At 45.1% G+C, this 19,845-nt stretch overlaps 1 protein-coding gene across 1 annotated transcript in view; it reads left to right on the top strand.

Moving 5' to 3' along the window:
* LOC138267136 (polycystin-1-like protein 2) overlaps positions 1-19,845 on the top strand; it is an 835,832-nt gene that overhangs the window by 757,086 nt on the left and 58,901 nt on the right. Inside the window, exon 31 of the mRNA XM_069215990.1 lies at positions 14,158-14,386. Within this exon, the coding sequence (XP_069072091.1) occupies positions 14,158-14,386 (229 nt within the window). The remainder of the gene's footprint in view (positions 1-14,157; positions 14,387-19,845) is intronic.

The raw sequence follows: 19,845 nt of genomic DNA, 5'->3' as shown, positions 1-19,845 counted from the left end.
TCTTGAAATGAGCTATTGTGTTAGAAGCATTACTCAACGTCCCTGCAACATGCTTAGATTTAAATGTGATATTATTCTATAGCAAAGCAAAATGATTTTGGTATGAAATGGTAAACACCATCTTATAGTTGGCCACTGTTGGTTTATGAACTCTACTACTGCCTTCTTGTCTGACCAAAATATCACAGACTTATCAGGGAAATGGCTAAGCCACACAGTCGGGAATACCAAGATGGGAACAGCTCAGAAAAAGCTATATTCTTTTCCAGGCCATACTCAAACCAACCAGATGGCCATTTTTGCGCACACCACTCATCTCAAGGTATCAAACTGAAACCTACTATCCCTACCATATCAGTGAACAAGCAAAGCTCCAGGTTCGATCTGGATGGGATGGCCACACAGCCAATTCAATTAACTGCTGCAAGAAGGCTTCTCAGATTCATACGTCCTGGTCTACGCCCCACCCCACCCCTGACAAACTTGTTCAATGATGCTTTTACAGTAATACTTAACAGTAGAAAAGGGATCTATGACAAAAGGCAAGTTTAATAATAATATAAACTTAAAAAGTTAACAAACAATAATCACTAAAAAGATTTAATTGAGATGGGAAAGCATGGTCAGGGCTCAGGCAATCTTGATGACCATATGTGGCTATAATAATGCATGTATCACAATTGGGTTACATGTAAATTAATTTCATTTGTATGGGTACGTTGTTGAAGTCGATTACATTTCAGCTTACTAGACATATGGAATCATCATCTGGCCTCTATGAGCCAGAATCGTTATTGAAAGCAATGTTGTAGTATAGATAAGAACAAACTCGAAGCTGGACTCACTTGGACATGGACTCATTGGTCAATGGATTGATTGAAATCCCGTGGAGAATATGAGGGGCTGAAGTAAAAAGTGAGGTTTTCACTGCTGCTATGGTCTGGTGAGAACTGTGTACGGGATGGAGTACTGGTAGATGGCAGGGACAAGAAACCCGTTCCTAGAGATGCACCATACCAGGCAGCTACCACGCAGCTACCCAAATGGCAAAGCACTCAGAGTGCTAGCAATTGGACACTTGTCCCTGCCATCTATCAGTACCTCATCCACAGCTTTCACTGGATTGTAGAGTCGATGACTGATAATCCAACATTACTCTTTTTCTTTTCCATATTACAACATTACTTTCATTAACTACTCGGTCTCATATTGATTGGAGTCCTGATGAATAGCGCATATTTTTTAGTGATTTAAAGTGGTCACAATTGTGTGAGCATTAAGCATGATTTTCCAACTCACTGAAATTGTTTTGTTACTATTGTTTAACATTTTACATTTATTTTATTAATAAACTTACATTCTATTATAAATCGTTTTTCTGCTTTTAAGTATTTGTGTGATTATAGGGACCATTATCATTGATACTACTCTGATATCACATGGTGCCTTGTGACTTCAAGGTTTTCCCATGTGCTTAGATACATATATATTTGTTTGAGGCCTGACGCTGTCTGCCCAATCTATCTTGAGAATGGATGACCCAGGGGAATGATGCATAGCACAAAGTTCAACTGCCACAGTAGGACCTGAAGTTGATGAAAAGGTTACTTTCCTGGCCACCAAGCATACCCATATAGACTCCTTGAAAACTATTGCTTTTTACATGGGAGCCTGCGCAAACCTGCCCCGGAATCCAGTTCGATCGCCAAAATTTTAATTGTTGTGATGGGCATGCATGTCTTTCCCTTGGCTAAGGGGACCGAGCAGTCCAAGCAGTTGCACAAACTCCTTCAAGGCTTTCTTACAGGGAGGAGATACAGGGACCCCTGAATAAGAAGTCACTCAAATAATGCAGAACCCAAGGGGAGCCCAAAACATTTTTGAATACCTGCTCCAAGAATAAGCAGAATTTCTCAAAGTATGAGCAGGATAACGAACACCCCATTAGCAGGCATTGGTCAAAGTAGAATGCCTCCTCCAATTTGCAACCCAACAGATGGAAATCAGAGTGGACTGCTAAAAGCCTGAAATTGGATTCAATGATGACTTTAGCCAGCAATGTCCCTGGAGATAGCCTGATCAAGTGAAGCATATTTCACCAAACATAGGGCTGGATTAATTGCTTCACTGGAAGAATTTCCCTATAGGGCAGATAAGTTGTTGGGGGGAAATTCCCCAGGCTCCTTCTTGGGCACCACCTTCTTGGGTGGGGAACAAACACAATTATCCATTGGCACCGTCCTGAACAGGCTCATTATTCAGCCCTGCCTCCTGTTCTTGTCAATTTTTTGCCTACCCACCACCATGGTTAGCTGTAGGGACTGCTCATTCTTGCAGAAGACACCCACCAAGCACAGTGCTTGGATTACGAAACTATGCGTGAAACTAGAAAGAGCAGTTGTGTTTACACTTGCAGGTACTTGGGGCCGACTACATGTCTTCTTATTGAATGCCCAGTCCTCCCCATTTCTTTTGCCCCCACCAGCCCCGTTATGATCAAAATGTAGCGGCCCCAGACTTCTTTACCATTATATGGTGTAAACATGCTTTTAATTCAGTTCAATAAGAATAATTATAATAACGATAGGCAATTTGTATAGCCCATGAGTACCTCAAAGAGGTGTCCCAACACTGAAAGGTCTAACTACAGAGCCGAAGACAAAGAACACGCCAAAACAGTCAAAATCCTTTCTAAATAGCCATGTTTAGAGATTCTTGTGAAATAACAGTTCTGACTTTGATTGCCTAAGATATAGTAGAAGAGAGTTCCATAGCTTGGGGGCCAACCAGCTGAAAATGTGGCCTCCCATCCAAGTTGTCGTAATAGGAGGAACTTCAGCCAATAAAGCCCCTGAGGATCTCAGACACCTTGAAGGGTAATTGGGTGATAGGGTTTTCATGAACTGATGCAGGTAGCTAGCCCTGGCTTTATTAAAGGCTTTATAGCAGTAGCATGGAGCCTTAAAGAGCACCTTTTTTTTTTACAGGGAGTGAGTGAAGTTTCTGCAGGGCCGACCCTATTGAAACCAGCAGAGACTGCGCTACTCCTGGATATAGAACATTGCTGTAGTCCAGCCGGGATATTACTAAAGCCTGGATGACAGTTTTTTTGCAGCTTCAGGCAAAAGCCCAATAAGTTTTTTGAGGGATTTTAGTATCCCAAAACAATTGCCGGCAAGGGCGGTGATCTGGTCATCAAAGGTAAAACCTACATCAAACAGGATGCCAAGGTTCTTGACCTTGAGCTTTGGCAGCAGAGAAGGGCCAAGTGCTGATGGCTACCAGTCTGGGGTCCAGATGGAAACTGTCCCATCCCCCCAAATTGATTTTAGGGCCGCATGGGCAGACAGCTCCTCAAAGGTGCAGCAGTAGAGGCTGAGTTCTGCGACAAGATGAGAATAATATGGTCATCATCAGCGTACTACATGATATCAAATCCGTGTTGCTCAATGATATCTGCCAGGGGGCGCATGTAAAGGTTGAATAGCATGGGGCTCAGAGATGACCTCTGAGGCGCCCCCTGCTGCAATAGCAATACCTTAGATTGAAAGGGTTTCTACAGGACCTGAAAGGTACGACCCTGAAGAAAAGACGCAAGCCATTGCAGGGCCTTATAGCCAATCCCGTATGTCTACAGCCTCTCTAAAAGGAGGATGTGAGACACGGGGTGATTCTGACCGCGGCGGACGGCGGTCGCCGCCCGCCAAGCGGTTCCCGCCGAAAGACCGCTCCGCGGTCAAACGTCTGCGGCGGTCATTCTGGCTTTCCCACTGGGCTGGCAGGCGACCGCCGAAAGTCCGCCCGCCAGCCCAGCGGGAAACACCCTTCCCACGAGGAAGCCGGCTCAGAATGGAGCCGGCGGAGTGGGAAGGTGCGACGGGTGCAGTTGCACCCGTCGCGAATTTCAGTGTCTGCAAAGCAGACACTGAAATTCTATGTGGGGCCCTCTTACGGGGGCCCCTGCAGTGCCCATGCCATTGGCATGGGCACTGCAGGGGCCCCCAGGGGCCCCACGACACCCCATACCGCCATCCTGTTCATGGCGGGTGAACCGCCAGGAACAGGATGGCGGTATGGGCTGTCAGAATCCCCATGGCGGCGCCATGGGCAGCGGAAAGTCGGCGGTACACCGCCGGCTTTCCGCTTCTGGACGCGGCTGTACCGCCGCGGTCAGAATGCCCGGCGGAGCACCGCCAGCCTGTTGGCGGTGCTACCGCCAACCTCCGCCATGGCGGTAATTACCGCCAGGGTCAGAATGACCCCCACAGTGTCAAAGGCCGCACTCAGGTCCAGCATCAATAATGTTGCTGAGCCCCCCATCCAGAATCTGATGCAGCGACTCCGAGGCCAACAACAAGGCCGATTCCATGCTGTACTGGGGGCAATATCCTGATTGAGTATTCTGGAGAAGTCCCTTTACTCAATAAACCTTGAGAGCTGTTGATTGACACGTTTTTAAGCTACTTTTATGGCAAAAGATAGCAAGGAGATCGGCCTATAATTCTCAGGTATAAGAGGGTTGAGAGAAGGCTTTTTCAGGAGTGGCACTACTGATGCATGCTTCCAGCACATAGGAACCTGAGCTGACACGAAGCACTGAGTAGATCTCCCCAGCTCCCAATTGCAGGACAGCAGGAGAGGCCGCATCCAGAGATGAGTCCGATTTGATGGACAACATCAGAGGGTGTAGCTCAGCAGCTTCCCAGTTTTGAAACTGGAGCAGTCGAGAGTATTCAAGTGACTGCTCAAACCAGACCTGTAGGCATGGAGTGTTTCTAGCACTCTCTGGGAAGGAGCAGTAAACCAGCCCAAAATCCCAAACCAATGTCTGCCATGCAGCTTTCTTTTTCCAGAATGCCCTATCATACTCACTCCAGTAGTTGTCTCACATTCATCATCTGCACACAAAATCTTGATTTAATAACAGGACAACTATGTTCCCAGCTCTGGGAACACAGCATAGAAAATAATGTTTACAGCAGTTGCACTCCCCCCTTTATTGGGTCTCTATGAGCAAATAGAAAATCTCAACAAAAGTGCCCTTCAAAATCTTCTCTTTCCTTTCTGCTGACAAATGCAACCCTAACTGATCCAGCTCGGATTGCACCAATCCCATTCCCAAACTAGGTAAGACAGGAACAGTACCTGATGGACCAGCTTCCTTGGCCACCGACGTTTGGGCCTGTGCCCCCCCCCCCATTAACTGCCTGTTCACCATTTGCTAATCCGCCATTGGGTACTGATGGCTGGAAGATCTGGATTTGTGCTGGCACTGCTCCTCCCCACGGCATGGAGGTACTATGGATTGGGACTAGCACTGATACCTCTTGATTCTTCTTCCCATTCCTAAATAGGGCCATCAACCTCTTTGCCTTTTTCAGGATATCCTCTTCCGGTACTCCAGTAGCCTTCCTCATAAGGACTGTGGACAACACCTCCAGCTTAGATAACCGCGGGACAATTGATTGGTGGTCCACCAGATCAAGTTGTGTCTCTGGTGCAGGCACTATCTGTTGCCCCATATTGGTATTCCCTGTTGCTGGTGGAGGAGCAGCCCCATTTACCGCTGAGTAGTTATTATCACTCTGTACAATAGTATTAGTAACTGTGCCTCAAAGCCACCTGCTGACCTTGTACGTATCACTTCCCTCCCGCTCAGTTTACCCCAATCCCCTGGGTGCACCATTGCCTACTCCTCTTTCCCTAGTTCACCCCATCCTAGGCTTTTTTACTGCTGGAAGGAAAGCAGCCCTAGGGGTCACCCCTGCTCTCCAAGACTGCCAGTGAATCTCTGTAGGTGTCGGTGGTTCGACACCCTCCTTCCCAGCAAGAATTGCAAGGCACAACAATGTTAACTACTACTGCGAGTTGCCACCCTCTTTTAGACTTGGAAGGCATCCTCAAAAACACCTTCTTAGAAACACAGTTATGAACATGCATTATAACACAGTCACCAAGCACTCCCCCCTCTTTTCTGTTTATCTCCTTTGTCCAGTCTCTGGTCAGTGGCAAGCAGGCAGTCCTGCACACCAAAGGCACATCAGGTGTGAGACAAGCCAGCCAATTAATTGCAAAATGCAACAAAATACAGCCCGACCAGGCTCAGCGACAGGAGATGAGGGGAAAAAGGTAAGCGCCTTCGTACAGGAGTATGTGCCAGACTGTAAGTGCTTAATACTAGTGGTCAACTGAATTCCCAAATAGGTCACATGCTTACAAAACACTTCTTCCTACCAGAGCGAGTCGCTTTTTGGAGGCAGAACACCACATGTTTTCTAAATTTGCATCCAGGCGCAAAGAAATCAGGGTCAAAATTCCAATAAACTCCCAAAAATGCCAACCATCCGAACCAAGGCAAAAATACTTTGCAAAGCCATTCCATGCACCAGCACAATCAGGGACAGGTAGACCACAACCACCTGGATTCTTAGAGAGGCCTCCCGATGCCACAACTCTCAGGGCTGCATTGTGGTAAAAGAAAAGTTACCCCCAAATGTGTCTCAACTCAAACTGATCCAAGTTCTTGAATAAAGAATTCTCACTAAATGCCAGACCAGAAAAAAAGCTCCTTCCCATCTGCTGAAGGCCTCAAGAGGCATTATACAATCCCGTACTAACCCAGATCAGGTTGCTTCCACAAGCAGCAGGAACTGCCAGCACCACGCTCTCTTCAGTCCACTGAAGCAAGGCATCTGGTTCTGTGCGATTACTGAGAAAAGAGATCCCTGGTCTGCAGCTGATCCTAGAAAGCTGCGGGTCTTGCAGCAGCTGGAGGCAATGTGTCCATGGCAAGGGGGGCACAAACATAGGCTACCTTGAGCCCTTTTGTCCGTGTCGCCTTGACAGCCATGCAAATCACCACCTGCAGCAGTTGCACGATTGGCCAGCAGCACGTGTTCCCTAGACGGCAAGAGAGCGGGACAGGCCCAAGGTAGGGACATCACCTGTTGGCCTGCCATCTTGCCATGCTCGTCCGTGCTGTGCCCTCCAAAATGCTAAATGTCTGCTTTCACCATTCTGGAGGAGAGACTTAGACCATTGTCTGTTTACATTGATCTAACAGGAGGCAGTGGGCTATAACTCCATGCTGTTTATGAAAGGGTCAGCAAGGCCATTATATCATGTTTGTTTGTTTAACTACTATATTCAGACAATCAAGTCCATCAAAGTAGCTTCATCATAAGATAGTAATATTTGGATAATATATACAAAAAAACAAAAGACAAAATGGTTGAAGCATTCAATATGTGGATGATTGCAATGTACATAAAATATAAGATGGTATTTTAAACAGGTAACTAAGGTATCTATGGCCAAATTTATGACCAATATGGGTTTGCGACTAGCAATTTGCTGATTTTAGCGATCCACAAATTACGAGTCGCAATCCCTAATGTACAACAGTATCTTCAACACTGTTTGCGATTCACAAATGGGTTGCAAGGGACCTGTCTCATCAATATTCATGAGGCAGGTCGCAATTTGCAACCCTTTGTGAGTGGCCACAATCACAGGGATGGTGGCCTGCTGGGGACAGCAGACCACCATGTCTGTGATTGATTTGTAAATAAAGCAATGTATTTTAAATGCAGTGCATTTTCCTTAAAAGAAAACAGGGTGCATTGCAAAAAGAAAAATGAAAAGGTTTCTTCTCAGTGTAGGCAATGGACAGTGGGACCACTGCCTGCTCTTAAGAAATGTTTGCACCCCCATTTGCAAAGGGGAAGGGGTCCATTAGGGACCCCTTCTCTTTTATGAAAGGCTTACCACCAACTTGAAATTGGTGATACCTGCAAATGTTTTGGGACCGCATTCCCGGTCACAAAACATTCCTACATACCAGTGCATCTCACAGTTAGTGAAGGACGCCCTTGGAGCACTCCTTCTTAATAGCAAGTCGCAAACCCTACTTTGCGAGTCTGTAATAGGTTACTAACTCGCAAAATAGGGTTGGTAATGGTACAAGGCCCTTTAGCCATCGCAAACGACAAGCCTGTGTCAGATTTGTGTCAAATTCTTGTAAATGAGGCCCTGAGTTCCTTAATAATTTGTCTGCTTTGTCCAAACATTTTTTCAGGCCAGTGATTGCCTGAGGGTAGTGGTCGTTTAGGAGGAAGTCACAGGCAGCCTGTATTTTCCGTGTCCCTTGTTTAACCAAAGAATGACGAAGGAGCCTTCTGCAGTTGTCCGTTAACGCAGGACAAATACAAAGCAGATGCGATAGAGACTCTGGGAACAATCCACAAAGACAACTGTTATACACATGGCGTGGCTCGCCCATGGAGGGAGTATATCTAATGAGGTGAAGCTGCCCATACGAATAGGGCACAACTTAACTTTGTAATGTAAGGAGAATGTGTCATTGAGGTACTTTTGAACTCCTCTTTTGACATAGCTCCTGACTACAAGATCCACATGTTTTCTGCATTTGAAAGCCCAGCGATCCAGTTCAAAAGATTCCTTATGAACCACTTTGTTTAAAACTATCTTGAACCGCTAGATAGGGGGAGGTGGGTTGATTCCAAAGGGCTGTTGCACCTCTAAGTTCCAGGGCTTCCAAAAGAGCAAGCTTCCAAGGATTATGAGGTGCTCAGTTGTTCGCCGATAGCACTCCTAGCCAAATTAAGTTCTTCAGTGAGCCTTCGTTTGCAACACATGCTGAGTAGACATATTTAAAGAGGCTGGCTTTCAATATTAGAGATTGATTGCACAACATGAATTCCAACCAGGTCTGGGCTACAGAGGTGTGATGGGGGAGCTTGAACAGTAATCTAAAAACAGCACTCTGGGAATGCCCAATTTCCCCGGCAAGGCTTCTGAACCTTACCCCAATGTGGGGATGAGTTTGGCATTCACTATCTTCACCAGACGTTCTAGAGTGGGCTGTTTGGTTCGTTTGAAAATGGATTTGAAAAGCAAATTGAAATGAAGCAAGTTTTAGTTTTAGGTACTTTAGATAAGTTAAGTGGCCTCCTTCGTCGTCTAGCCAACATCCCAGGTATCTGTATTTTTTTGCTATTATCCATCGACTATTTGTCAAATGCCAGGTGCTGTTTTTTATCCTTTTCTGACCAAATATATTGATGTTTGTCTTTTTGAAGTTTACCATCATTCCATTTGCACTGCTGTGCTGGTGTAAAACGTCAATCAGCCTTTGAAGCTCCACGGCTGTCTGACTTAAAAGGAGTCATCGTCGGCATAGAGCAAGGAGGTGATGGGGTGATTCACCAGTTTTGGTGTGTCACTGTTTACTAAGTCCAGCGCAGGTGCCTAATCGCACATGAGCAAGCTAAAAGGACCAGGGCTAGGACGCACCCTTGCTTGACTCCTTGTTCTGTTTTTCTTATCAGAGACTACTGAGTTGTTTTCCAGATTTACTCTAGGCCATGTGTCGGAGTAAAGTAGCTAAATTCCACAAAGTAATGGATCCAGAAAATCCCAGGCTTTAAGTTTTGGCCAGAGCAGCTGGCGGTTGACATGATCAAAAGCCTTGCTGTAATCTACAAAGCAACAATAGAGGAGCTTTTTTGTTTCTTATCGGCTTTGCCACCAGCATTCTGATGGCCACTATGTTGTCGGTAGTCCCCAACTTGGGTCTAAAGCCGGTTTGCTTGAAAGGAATCAGTTTTTTTTTAGCTTGCCCATGGATCCAGATGGCATTGTACTTCTGCTGCCTCAGACCTTCTCTGTGCCTGGTTAGATTTACACTAGTTGAAATGCAAGTTGGAGCTTTCTGGTTTGGTTTCATAAAGGGAACTTATATGTGTCGTCCAATTATCAGCGGAGACACTGTTGCCTTTTAATTTGACAATTTCAGTCCCTCTATTGAGGCGATTAATGATTATCCAAAACTCCTTTAAGTTTTTGGTATGACAGGCCAGGAAAAGCTCAAGCTGGAGTGCCTCCTTGTATCTCTGTTTCGCTTGCCAATTGAATTTTTTGTAGGTACCACGTAAGTTGTGTACTTCCTCCGAGGAAACGGTGGTAGGCCCGGATTTCGGTGATCTAATCATTTTATTCGGGACCAATTCATGATCTTAAGATCGTTATTGAACCACGGGTGTGATGAAGTGTGTCTGTAAGTCCTTGTTCCCGAACGGGACTGTTGGGTAGCAGCAAGAGTGGAAAGGAGATTTTGCACAAAAAGTTCCCAATTATGGATTGCGTGCTGCAAAGAAATTCTCTGATTAGACAATGTTGTTTTCCATGTCCTGTATTTCACTGAGGACCATTTGATTTGCTTCCAGTTTTGGTGAGAATCATCAGAGCCCACAGACAGCAAGGTGTTGTATGCTTTGTTACAGTGTTCTGTCAGCAAGCTCTGGGGCACATGGTCACTTTCACAGCATAAAATAATAGAGAAGGACAAAATCATGTTGATCTGTGGGATTGAGTACAAAGTATAATCCAAGATCGCAGCTCTTTTCGGGGAAAAATGTGTGAAGTGAGATGGTTGATCTTCAGGATAGCACCTGTTCAGTGAGCTCAGAGCCATCGCCTTAAAAGCAGCTATCAGGGTATGTCCTATGGGATCTGGTCTTTGTGCAGTTGTTACCTGAGTTGGAATCAGCCACGATAGTCTACTATTTCAGTAGAGAGGCTGCGTAGAGTATTATGGAGTAGGTTTAAATGTAATTCTCTAGTCAGGAGAAGATGAGCTTTAGAGTGAGTGGACCTGATGTCCGAGATTAAAAGCTCCAGCTCCTCCACCTTCTGTTTTGTCCCTGTGCCTGCCATATGGAAGTACACATTTATCAAAAATAATCTGCCCAGTTGCCCTTTGGATCTAAGTCAGTTGGATGTGGGATCGGCTAGGGTGGAAGCAAGCCAACCTAAGTCCTCTTGCTGCATTTCCAATGGAGAGGTAACGAGCTTGCAGAGTTTTCCTGCTTGATTGTAAGTGGAAATGGTTAGAGCTTGTGAGTTGTTGATAGCTCTTGGATAAAGCGGGCCTATTGCATAACTAAGAAAGGATGCTGATGCTCTTAGTAATTTAGCAAGCCTGCAAAGACTTTGGGTTTTGTCAAGGACGAGGTGGGACTAGTAACAAGTGCACTCAGAATCTTCCTGGATAACAGTTGGAGGATATTGGGGCTTTGTTGGTAGAGTTATCAGTATTCTCATCTCTTCTAATATTTTGTGATTTTCACATATTGTGTTGGCAGCAGCTTGACTAGACCAAGTTACCACTGTTGCTTCCTTTTGGAGCAATATATTTGAACTGTATGCCCACTATATTACTAGAGTTTAAATGGCAAAGGTGTGGGTGAGAAGCCAGATGTTTGACAATATTTCCTCAATTCAATCTGCCATTATTTCCTTGAGAAGAACGCTCTGGGTGCCAAATTGTGACTGGAATAGAGGTCATTTGGAGAGGTTTGTTTTGAATAGGAGTTGTGCCGGACTGAGACAAAGAAATGGACAAGGCATGCAGTTTGTTGGACAAGGCATGCAGTTTGTTGGAGAACCCAACTCTTGTTGGCGAAGTGATGGTGTCATACCGCGGGCTCCTGCAGCATCCTCTGTTTGGGCCGCGGTAGGAGCCGAGGTCCATTTTCCAGGCCGCGGGGCTTGCCGCGGCCATTGTTCTCGACTGCGACTCACGTTGTTTCCCGCGTCAAGGTCAAGGGCTCAGGGTTGGGTGTCGGGCCTCACCACGTTCAACGCACTGCGTGTGGGTTCAGCTCTTCACTTACCTGGTGCCCTGTTCTAGGGCTCATTCTTTATTCCCCTTTTCTTCCTTTTTTCTTCTTTTCTTGTTCCTAGTGGCGCCATATTCTCTTCTTCCCAGCAGGCCCTTTCTTCTTGTCTTTTCCCTGCATGCATCTGGTTCCCTTTCTAATATGACACCTTCTTCTACCTTGGTCTATAGACTTCTTCCCAATCCAAAATGGCGTTCTTGCTTCTTTCTGCATGTCGCTTCCTGCAAAGGGGTTTATAACAGATAGATTCTTGTTCTCCTTGCGTTGCAACACTTCCTTTGGTGGTGATCACGCTCTGGCTGTTTTTTCTCTTATTTCAGCTTTTGTTACTGTCTTTTCAAGCTTTTCTAGTTATTCTTTTTCTTGGCATTGGAATTCTGATTTTTTCACGTGTCCTTTTTTCTTCTGTTCCAGGGAGTTCCTGTCAAAGAGGTTTTTTCCCTTAGGGGTTTTTCCTCTGGGACTCCTTCTGGAGGGCACAGACTGTTGTGATGTACCATTGCCAGCAGCACTGTGGCTACCGGAAGGGGTCACCCCTACCTCGGCCAGAGCAGGACCTGCAAGAATCGAGGTCGCACTCCAGCTGACAAAGGCAGTAAGCGAAGAGTAGATCGTGACAGATGGTGTGAGCAGTTGCCCTGCTCAAGAGGTCGTTCCAATTTAGAAGTTGAGAGGGGTCAGTGGCGAGGAGAGACACATGAGCTACCTCACTGGGTGGTCTGTCAGTTTTGGGGTACATAATTTGTCTTACAAGAGCCTGCAAGCTGGTTACACCTAGGGTGCCGTTCTCCAGCCTTAGAGGAGATCGTATTCTGGTTGTTTTTTGAGGGATCAGTGGATCACACGGAGGCTGAAAGAGTGCTCCATTTTCTGCTCTCTGTGAGTTCGAATTCTCAGCTGAAACCGGCCATTACATCATGATGAGGCTGTGATTGGAAGTGCTCTAATGCAGATCAATTTTGTTGTTCTTTGCACCAACTTTATCATACTATGCGCAGACAAGGTAATTGAAGATAAAAGAAACACAAAGTGCCACGTCAGTCACCATGTGGCTAAACTACAAAGTCTGATAAAATTTCACAGCAGAGATTTAAAAAAAAAAACATACAAAAATAACTCAAAATGACATGCAGACATGATAAAATAGGATGAATGTCTTACAGTGAATGGCTGACGCCCTTTAAGAACAACTCTCATGTCATTATTACCGAAGTCCGTTATCCAAGTTCACATTAGGTGCATATAGACCGAGGGAAGCAACAATTACACATTCCCCTTAATTGTAAAAACTTTTTTTAAATAGTACATAAAATATATCACATCTATAATGTAATCTTCTAGTAATATCATGACGTGAGCGTGCAGCTTCTTTGGAAACTGTCAGACTCCGAGACAGAAATTCTGGTGACTCTGCCAACGAATGGATGTGATGTGGATGTGAATTACAACAGGAATGCACTTTATCTGAAAATGAGAAATAATAAGCCCTGATAAAGTTCGCAGAGAACAAAACGTGTTGGCTACAAATGAGAAATCATGTTTGGAAGTTTAGTTGCCAATAAATGATAGCTTATTAAAGAAACTGTAAATCTTCGTGATATTCTTGGAAGATTTCAGTATAGATGTCTCGCGTTCCTCAGCTATTGCAATTGGATTATATAAAATGGATTTAGAGCGCTGGACCACATTTTATACATAATAAAAAGGGACCTGGTCATTAAAGCTATCTTTTACAGTATATTCCTAATCAGTCTGCACATAAAAACAATATGGCCCTCATTCTGATATTGGCGGACGGCGGTCGCCGCCCGCCAATATCTGGCCGCCGAATGACCGCCCCGTGGTCAAAAGACCGCGGCGGCCATTCCAACTTTCCTGCTGGGCCGGCGGGCGCCCTCCAAAAGAGCGCCAGCCGGCCCAGCGGGAAAGCCCCTGCAACAATGAAGCCGGCTCCGAATGGAGCCGGCGGAGTTGCAGGGGTGCGACGGGTGCAGTGGCACCCGTCGCGATTTTCACTGTCTGCTAAGCAGACAGTGAAAATCTTTGTGGGGGCCTGTTAGGGGGCCCCTGCACTGCCCATGCCAGTGGCATGGGTAGTGCAGGGGCCCCCAGGGGCCCCATGACACCCGTTCCCGCCATCCTGTTCCTGGCGGTAAAAACCGCCAGGAACAGGCTGGCGGGAAGGGGGTCGGAATCCCCATGGCAGCGCTGCAAGCAGCGCCGCCATGGAGGATTCCCTGGGCCAGGGGAAACCGGCGGGAAACCGCCAGTTCCCCTTTTCTGACCGCAGCTTTACCGCCGCGGTCAGAATGGCCCTGGAAGCACCACCAGCCTGTTGGCGTTGCTTCCGTGGTCCCCGGCCCTGGCGGTTTGAAACCGCCAGGGTCGGAATGACCACCTATATGTGTAAAAATGGCGAGTACAGTGGTAAAGCGCACCTTTTTAATTCCTGTAGAAAAAACAAGAAGCCCAACTCCAGATAAAGGAATGAGTGAGAAGCAGCGGCGCAGCGACAACAACCGCTACCTGTACATGCAGCTGCAGCATGTGGAGAAGGAGCTGGAGATACTAGGACCCCACAAATTCCAGAAACCCCAAAGTTACAACCAGGCTGTGCGGCAGGTGCAGCACATGAAGAGCCTTCTGGAGACCCAGATCTTCGCATCGGGCTCCTCAAGCGAGAGGTGAGTGTTTCTTCTCTTTCATCTGTGTTGTCAGTGTTCGGCCAAGCTTCGTTTCTGGTCATACTCTCGACAAGAATGCAAGGGTTGAGGAAAGTGAAATGTAGTTCATGTAAGTAAGGTCTTAGACTGCACAAAAGTAGTGGTACGTAGGCAATGTACTACTTCTGTGTGATTCAAACTATTATGACTCATTTGATTCTGGACCTAGTTTTGAAAGAAAGTGAGATTCTATAATGACTGTTTTGACACAGCAGCTGATGTAAGTAACCCTGATGTGCTTGTCGGGACTCTCATTTTCTAATCAGACTGCAGAGGACCACGGAGGACATGGGTTACCCAGTGCTTCATTTTTTGCAGGAGGTTGCAGGTGGTGCGTACTGCCACACATTTTTGGGGACCAGGGCTTATTTTTTATCATCAGACTAATCCAGAGCAAGAGAAAGAAAGGCAGAAAAGAGGTAAAGAAGGAGGAACAGACAGATAAGACAACAGTGACAAAGGAATGAAGCGAGGATGACAAAATAAACCTGCACCCGTGGGAAAAGGAGAGCACAAGATGTAGGGTGGTTAATGAAAGAGGGGTGAAATAGATTTAAGGCTAGGAAGCCTTAGTGTTCGGCAACTCTGGAGTTCCGCAACTCTGGAGGTCGGCACTGGCAACAGGTTCTTAATAAATGTTTGGGCCCCTGCACTTATTCTTTAACAAACTAAGCAATGGATTTAATAAAGATTACCCTGCTGCAAGTGACTAAGCCAGTACTTATACCTTTAAGTCTGAAGCCGGAGGGTGTTCCAGTAGACCAGACCACCACGTGGTATTCCTAACTTGCTGTTGAATCTGTCAGCAATACTGTACAATGTATATAGCTACTTACTCTTGTATCCCAGTTAAACCTTTTTCAGCATGTAAGAATACCATCTCCTAAAAACATTGGCTGATACAGAACTCAGAACACAGAATTCACTAATGAAAATATAAACACTTCCCTAACCTGTCATTAAAGGCATGTCACATATTAATTTTCACGCCATATATACGTAGTCACCATATGTTCGTATTATATATCTATCTCGCCTAGATTTCCATACAATAAGCGACATGCAAATATTGTCAATCCCACCATTTATTTTGTTTTAACTGTTTAATTTACTGGCTTTTCTTTCTTTTTGTGTATATACACCCATAAAGAATCCTAATAAAGTGTCTTATCATCTTTGGTACATCAATGTTTAATGGTGGATGGTAAAAGAGAAACCCCTACTTTGTTGCGAGGACAATGGATGAGGTTTTGCAAAACAAAGTCTTTACATCAGAAGTAAGTTAATAGATTTACGGTAGTGTTGCTGATACACAGTCTGCAGGTGATGTCAACTGTGAAGGTAGCAGAGATGAGGGAAGTTTTGGTTTTCAGATAGTAATGCCCAAGGGTTAGTTCGAAAAGGCACATAATGTATTGTAAAAGTCCTTTAAATGCACATTTGTGTTTAATTTATTCACATTCCCCCGAGAGATCGCTTTCCAACTTGTTTTCACCACACAATATAAACAAAATGGTGCATTTAGACAATACACAACAATTTCCAAATCACCACCAAAGTGCTAGAGACGTATTTTCCCAAATGTGGCAATAATTTAAAATTACCACTTTAAAACGTTACTGCTGTGAGAGCAGTGGATACAAGCTTCCCTTGAGAAGTTTGACCCCCTACAGAGGTTGTATGCAGCTGCGGCCTGCCATTTGGGGCTGAGGGGCCACGCCCCCTCACCTTTTGCCCCTCTTGAAGAGTACTTGTTAGGCTGAGCAAAGGTCAGCCTGACAGACACTCTTCATTTTCAGATCAGGCAGCTAGGAGCTAGACATGTGCGATTTACGCAGGCTCCTGAATGCCTGAGCTGAACTTTGCTACTCTTTAACTCAACAAAGGTGCCTCGATGCCCTCCTCCACGTTGATGAGGGAAGCGCCACCCATTGACTCTGACCTGGGCACTTCAGGTTTCAGCCCTGAAGTGCCCAGGGCGAGTGTCAATCAGTGACACCTTGTCACAGAGTGGGGTGGGGTCAGCAGTCTCACTGACCCATCCCACTCTGTGACGAAGTTGGGACTGCTGCCTTCCCTCATTGGCTGACCTAAGGTCAGCCAATGAGGGAAGGCAGCAGTCCCAACCCTCCTGGGACCTTAGAGGCTGAGCTGAAGGTAAGTGTGTGTGTGTTTTAAATGAATGGTGCGTGCGTGTGTGTTTGAATGTTTGATAATGAGGGTTGTGAATGGATGTGCGTGTGCACACGTGTTTGAGTGTGTGTGTGCGTCCCACCTGCCCCCCTCCCTCCTAAAATTACCGGCCGCCACTGGTTGTCTGTCTGAAGAACACATGCCTTTACCACGCATGCCGTTACTCAGCAGTTTTTACAATGAATGCATCTTTAACACGCATTCCTTTACCATGCATATCATTACAGCAACATGCCTTAGGGAAAGCGCTGAACTTTGGAGCAGAATAATTTACTATTCCAACTCCAACCAACAGTAGGGAAAGTGTTGGACATTAAAGTCCAATGCTGCTTTCCCCCACGACATGTCGTTGTAATGACATGCATGGTAAAGGAATGCGTGGTAAGGACGCATCGAAGTGTAATGGCTGCGTTGTAACTGCAGCACGTGCTTCGGCCCTCGCAGTAAAGACTGTTTCCCTACAGACATACTAAGGACCAACTAAGTTCTGCATATCTTTAAATTACTTCTAAGAAGTCGGAGTTTTCAAGCTAATAAATTCCTACATCCTACCCTGTGCCTCTCCCCAGGAGACAGCTCGATGTGGATATTAGATTTGCTCTGTTTCTTTTCGTTGACTTAGAACGAAAGGTCACTACGTTGCAAATGTTAGGTCCCACTAAGTGATAAGCAGACAAAAACTTTTCTAAAATGTGCATGAATTAGAAAAACCTACTTCCTGAAGAAGAGCAGAGTGTACTGAAAGAAAGTTTGATTTTTGTTTGGGTGAATGAAAATAGAGGGGGAACATAAAGGGCAGCGGGATGGCAGGATTATTTAGGTATCTACATATGTATGTATGTATGTATGTGAGCAAGGGAGCCTGAGTCTCCTGAAACGCGTTAGAGAATCTTTTTTGCCATTATTGTTTGTCTGCCTTATTAAATGACATTTTCCGTAACCAGTAAGTGGCTGTGACATTATCTTCTTTTTAAGACGTATTTTGCTGATATGTATGTGTGTATGTATGTTTTGGTATTTCTAAAGTGTGAATCTAGCTGGCTAGCAATGGCTGTTGAATAGGGGGCAAGGCTCCACATAAATAAATCAGGGGGAGCGGAATAGAAGGAGGAGTTGGAGCTGGTGAAGGGGAAGGAAGTCAACCTATCTGACTTGGTTTGTCGTAAAGTGGTGCAATTTCAGTTTCTTCCAGGATTGTAGGGATAATTGCGCTGATTTGCTGTCAGAAGGATGTTGTTTCAGATCCCAGGGCATAGGATGCAAAACCTTGTTTTCTTGTTTTCTCATTCTTGCAGTGTTTAAACTATCCTTGCAATTTTGGAGCTCCTTATCTGATGCTGACCTCCAGATGACTTTGTTAACTTGTTACGGATTTATTATTGTAGAGAAATTTGTAGGTGATGTAGCTGATCTTGAATATGATCTGAGATTGCAAGGGGGGCCGGTGTAGAATATTTAACATGAGAGTGGTCAGATGGTAGATGGTAGAAAAGGAAGGTTCAGGAAGGTTATATTCTGTGACGGATTGCAAAGTGTGGTAGGAGGGGGTGTAGTGTCCTAAAGAACTGGTGGGGATCTCTATGAAGGCAGTGTCTGGGTGTAAATGACACTGGGGTCCTACAAGGCAGATGTAAGGCTGGAAAGTATCCAGGGTTACAGGCAAGAAGCAGGGGGAATGAAGGTGCAGATATGGTAAGATGTTCTTAAGGGTATATTGAGTGTACTCTTGAGAACTGAATACAACTCTAAGAGTAATGTAGTTGGCACAGCAGAGTCTGGTTCATGGGCACAAATCAGTTATGCAAGATTGGATTTAGTGAGTATTTCCAACTGGAAATTGAAGTGGACATTCAAGTTAATGGTCAGCGCATCACACAAAGGGTTCTCAGGTTTGCATTTGATTTCTTAGTGTCTCTGGTATTGGTCCAATAAATGCTGTGATGCAAGGTTTTCCTTATAGTTTAATCTGCTTTTTCGGGTTATTTACAACCCAGGCTGTTTTTCCTACTTCCCTGAGGAACTGCTCTGGTAGTGTTTCCCCCAATCGGTCCCTGATTCTGGAGGATTTCAGAGTGTACATACACACCTACAAGAGGGTCTACATACTCACTCACAATCTAACCTGAAATTCATACTATCTTCCTAGACCATGATGTTGAACATCAGCAGGCCCGATTCCTACCAGCAGGGGCACTCCCAGTGGATTCCTAGCAAACAAACTCTGCAATCAGCAATTGCAATTCCTGGCAGCAGAGAGAGCAATAACCTCACGTATTCAAGATCTCCTTATCATTCTGCCTCTTTAACACAGGTGTATTTGAAACCAGTTCTTGCTGTGTTTAGCAGCACAAACATTTGTTTTTTATGATGGTTAGTGATATTTTTAATCCTCTCTATGTGAAAACAGTGATACAATCCAGCTGAGATGGCTATCTACATTTTAGAGGGGGCAGAATGGAGGTTCAAGCCTCAGCAGTTTCCCTGGTTTATAATGACATTGTTATTTGCTGCTTTGGGGATGTCTTTTTTTCATTTTTCAGCTTTCCCTTTACAGCCGAGACATACACCATAGTGACTGTCCTGGCTGATTGATGTGTTAATTAATGAGTTAGCTATAACATCAGACTCCACTGCTGCCCTGGTCCTGCTACCAGGCATTTTGCTATTGCTATATATATCATACGAACAAACCATCCATCCAGTACATATGCTGTGAAGGCCTAGCGTCATATCTAGCATTAGTGCAGAAGCTGTAGTGCCACCGGAGCCCGAGAGCTTGAGGGATCCCACTGCAGCTAAATTATGGCTGTGTTTTATTAGAGGCAGCAAATAGGCTTCTTGAACCCACCAAAATACAAATCCTATGATATGTATAAATTTTGGGTGAGAAAAGAGGGTTGTGCATTTGTGATAGAAAAACTTAACTGAGATTTAGGATCTGGGCACATGTGAGACTGGGTGAAAGAGGGTCCAAGGATTCCAAAAAGAAACGTACCAAGAAACGTACTGGGACAACATGCAAAAACATTTCAGGAGAGGTGTAGCAAATTTAAACAATCCTCATTTCAAAATCTAAAAAAATGTCAAGAGGGGTCAATTCTGGTGAAGAATGGAACAAACATTCAAACTCCCCTTATGGTCACCCTGCGTCCGGTACAATGTAATAAAGAGGAAAACTGGAAGGTATTAAATAAAATTACAACTTTTGACCCCAAGGGTGACAATTG

This window comes from Pleurodeles waltl, chromosome 12 (assembly GCF_031143425.1).
Source record: "Pleurodeles waltl isolate 20211129_DDA chromosome 12, aPleWal1.hap1.20221129, whole genome shotgun sequence".
In the NCBI taxonomy this organism is placed as follows: domain Eukaryota; kingdom Metazoa; phylum Chordata; class Amphibia; order Caudata; family Salamandridae; genus Pleurodeles; species Pleurodeles waltl.
Note: the sequence above shows the minus strand (reverse complement) of the source record. Positions and strands in the feature narration are given on the sequence as shown.